This window comes from Fomitiporia mediterranea (genome assembly GCF_000271605.1).
Source record: "Fomitiporia mediterranea MF3/22 unplaced genomic scaffold FOMMEscaffold_408, whole genome shotgun sequence".
NCBI lineage: Eukaryota > Fungi > Basidiomycota > Agaricomycetes > Hymenochaetales > Hymenochaetaceae > Fomitiporia > Fomitiporia mediterranea.
In genome coordinates, this window is record NW_006760793.1 from 1 (window position 1) to 3,480 (window position 3,480).

The 3,480-nt window shown below is 37.0% G+C and overlaps 1 protein-coding gene across 1 annotated transcript; it reads left to right on the top strand.

Moving 5' to 3' along the window:
- Positions 1-2,889: 2,889 nt before the first annotated feature.
- FOMMEDRAFT_163206 (uncharacterized protein) lies at positions 2,890-3,279 on the top strand (the record flags this gene model as incomplete). Its single annotated transcript, XM_007272207.1, has 1 exon — positions 2,890-3,279. One exon carries the CDS (start codon positions 2,890-2,892, stop codon positions 3,277-3,279), a length of 390 nt encoding a protein of 129 aa, XP_007272269.1.
- Positions 3,280-3,480: the final 201 nt, after the last annotated feature.

Sequence of the window (3,480 nt, forward strand, 5' to 3'; positions counted from 1 at the left end):
TTCAGCCCATAATGTAAATGGTAATTCAGTAGATGTTAGATATGCTCTTACACCTCTAAATATAGTTTTATGTGTTTGTTCCACTATTCTGTTCTGTTGTAGAGTATGATGTACTGTTAATCTTTGTTTTGTTCCTTGTGAATCTAAATATTGTTGGAAATCTTTACTAAGGAATACAGTATTATTATCACTTTGTAAAAGTTTTATTTTAACTCTGTACTGTGTAAATATTTTAGTTGTCCATTGTACATATTGTGTATATGCATTAGATTTTGTTTGTAATTTGAGTATTATGCACTAACAAGTAGAATCGTCTACAATTGTTAATAAGTAGTGTATGTTCTTATATGTGTACAGTTCAATAGGACCAATGATATCAATATGAATAAGATCTCCAAATTGATTTGCAAGAGGAGATTGACATAGTTTTGGTATTGGTGTACGTTCAATATTTGCTTTTATACATTCAATACATTCTTTTTCTTTGTAGTTTGTTATTTTAGTTGATAGTACACTTGGTTGTGTCTTTAATAATTGTTTAATATAATTGTAACTTATGTGTCTGAGGCGTTTATGTATATCATAAATAGATAGTTTGTTCATTGTTTTTAATAAATGATTATTGTACAAAATATACAAGTTATTTCTCAATTGTATATGTCTGATGTATTTGTTACATGGTGATGTTATAGTACAATTATTGTTTGTAAACATAAAAGAATAACCTTCCCTACATAGTAGCACTTGACTTATGAGGGAAAAGGTCATTTGTGGATAGTAATAGACGTTTTGTAATGTTATGACACTTTTTTCTTGTATATTCTTCGGGATTTCAATACACATAGATCCAGCTTGATTAAGAGTCATTGTTGACCTATTTGCAATAGTTACAATTGTAGGAGTTATGTTGTGTACATCTGTTAATTGAAATAGATAAGGAGTAGCATGTATTGATGTACTAGAATCGAGTAAATCCATTGTTTGTGTATAGGATTTCTTGTTAGCTATGATTGTATTTGTAAATACATTGGTACATACCCAGGAAACGTATTGTTCGAATTGTTTGTCCTGGTTGCTCAGAATAAGAGCATAGGCATTATTGTTCATTTCAATGTTGCCTTCTTTTAATTCAACATTGTTTTCGTTTGGGTTTTCAATAATAAATGTGTTCATTGTGTTTTCTACAGTTTGATTTGTTTTATACACAATGTTAGCCTAATGTTTAGTGTGTACAAGCTTTGTAGCTTCAGTAGGAGGTTTGCAGCATTCCTTAGAGAAATGTCCTGTTTTTCTGTAATTGAAACATTTTGCTTTTGTCAGATTGAACAGATTTGGCAGATTGAATTTCCTCTACTTATTGGCTTTATACATTGTATTAATGCATGCATTATTCTTTGTCTGATCATTAGAATCTTGTGCTCGTTTAGCACAGTAATTGTTGTAGGCATTCTGCAATGTAAGGATTAGTTACTTCAGTTTGACTTTCTTATGTTCATTGACTGGTTTGCCTTTGTTTTGGGCATCAGTAGATTGTATTATTGTATTTACTATGTGTGTATATTGCTCAGGAGTAGCAAGCAATATCACTGCTTTGTATGTAGAGTTGTGTGGTGGATCACTGTTAGCAGACAGAGTTGTGTATGCTTCCTCAAGTCTGTCTAATGTATGTCTGAAATGTTTTACATGGTCTCTACAAATAAACAGTGCTGATTCATTGATGGCCTTTTTACGTGCCGTCTGGGGGTTAAAGCATTCTTCAAGCACTTTCATTAACTGAGGGATAGACGTATCAAAGTGCATATAGTTTGCCAATATTGTGTTAGTGATGTTATTGACTATGCATGTATGAATGGCCTTAGCCATCTCCCTCTCAGCTTCGTTCTGCAGTTCATCCTTTAGTAAGTGTTTGAAGCACATAGCTGCAACACTAGAAACAATGTGGTAGTGCCACATCTTGTAGTTTGCTTTGGTCTTAAGCATTGTAATGTTTTGACCAAAGTATTTAGGTACATTGGCTGGTTTACAGTGTGTATCTGTACATGGGGGAACCATGATGCAAATGTGTGCAAATGTATGCAAGTAAAGAGTTTAGAGTGTACAGTGGATGCGTGTATGCAGGGAGCTCAAGGCTCATAACCTGTTGAGAGGGAGAACTTAAGGGGGGCATGCATAGACAAGGGGTGAGGTGACGATTGACTGCTCAGTGTCTCTTGTCCTTATATTGTATGTATTCTAACTGAGACATTATGAAGTCATTGTCTCGTGGTTCGTCCGTTGATAAACTAATCATCTCATAATAGTTAGGTTGGGTGTGAGTTAGGCTTAGGGAGGGGAACATATATCTATACTATAGAATGGGCATTTTTTTGACTTAGTGAAATGTGAGTAGAACTGTGAGTGGCCAGTTGAGACTAACCAAATTTGGGTCATGGGACTCAGGGTCTAGATACAAAAAGTACACAACTACTGAAGACAATCCAATCCATCAATTTGTAACACCCCCCACCCCCCCTTCCTTTCCATTCTTCTCCACAGGATTAGGGTAAAGCACGAGGCAGTCCAAGAGAAGAAGAAAAGAAAAATATAACCAGACTATGCATGTCAAAAAATTGCACTGCATTCCCTTCAATACTCACCAATCGTGGCCTCAGGAATATCCGCCCTTGAAAAATAGGCAATGATTAGACTGAGAAGACAATGGTTAACGAAGATGGTTAGACTAGTACTGATGTGTCTTGATGACGCTCAGACCCTATATCGTGAAGGCATATAAAGAGCGTGGCTCTCAAAGTCAACCAACTCAGCTCAATTCCCCTACTCCCCACACAACAAGAGTTCCGAGGAACCACTCCCCCCCCCCTCAGCGCGTCATTTACACAGCAGAGCACAATGGTACTCACTCGCACAATGCGGAAGCAACTAGCAGCCACTCAGGCTGCAAACATCGAGACGGCAGTCAGTAATGAGACGTCGTTAACGCATTCAAGGCGTTCGCATATTGCGCAATCTGGAAGCGGCCCGCAGCCAATGGCCAGAGAGGGCACCGCCGTCCATAACAATGCGGCTGAAGGCTCCGCCAACATCTATACCAATGCCTTCAGCACCAGCAAACGCAGTGACGGCACACTTTCAGACAACATTATTACAGAGGATCGGTCCTCCTCGACAGGATCGACGTCCTCCAACACACAGACAGCGCAAGCTGCACATGTCGTCGAAAAGAAACGTAAACGAAATGGTAAGTCTCCCTCTTCATTCCATGTCAAAGTTCCTCATTAAAAGATTTATTCAGCCGGGGTCCTTCATCACAAAAAAGTCTTAAGTATTATACTTGCTTGTAATCTTGTATATTTTTTATATTTTATAAAATTTGTCCAATTACTTATAATCTTCCTGGGGGTTAAGTAATAACAGTACAATGTTAGATAAGTAAGTAAGAATACTTTAAACTTGGCAATTTCCATTATAATTTTATAATTG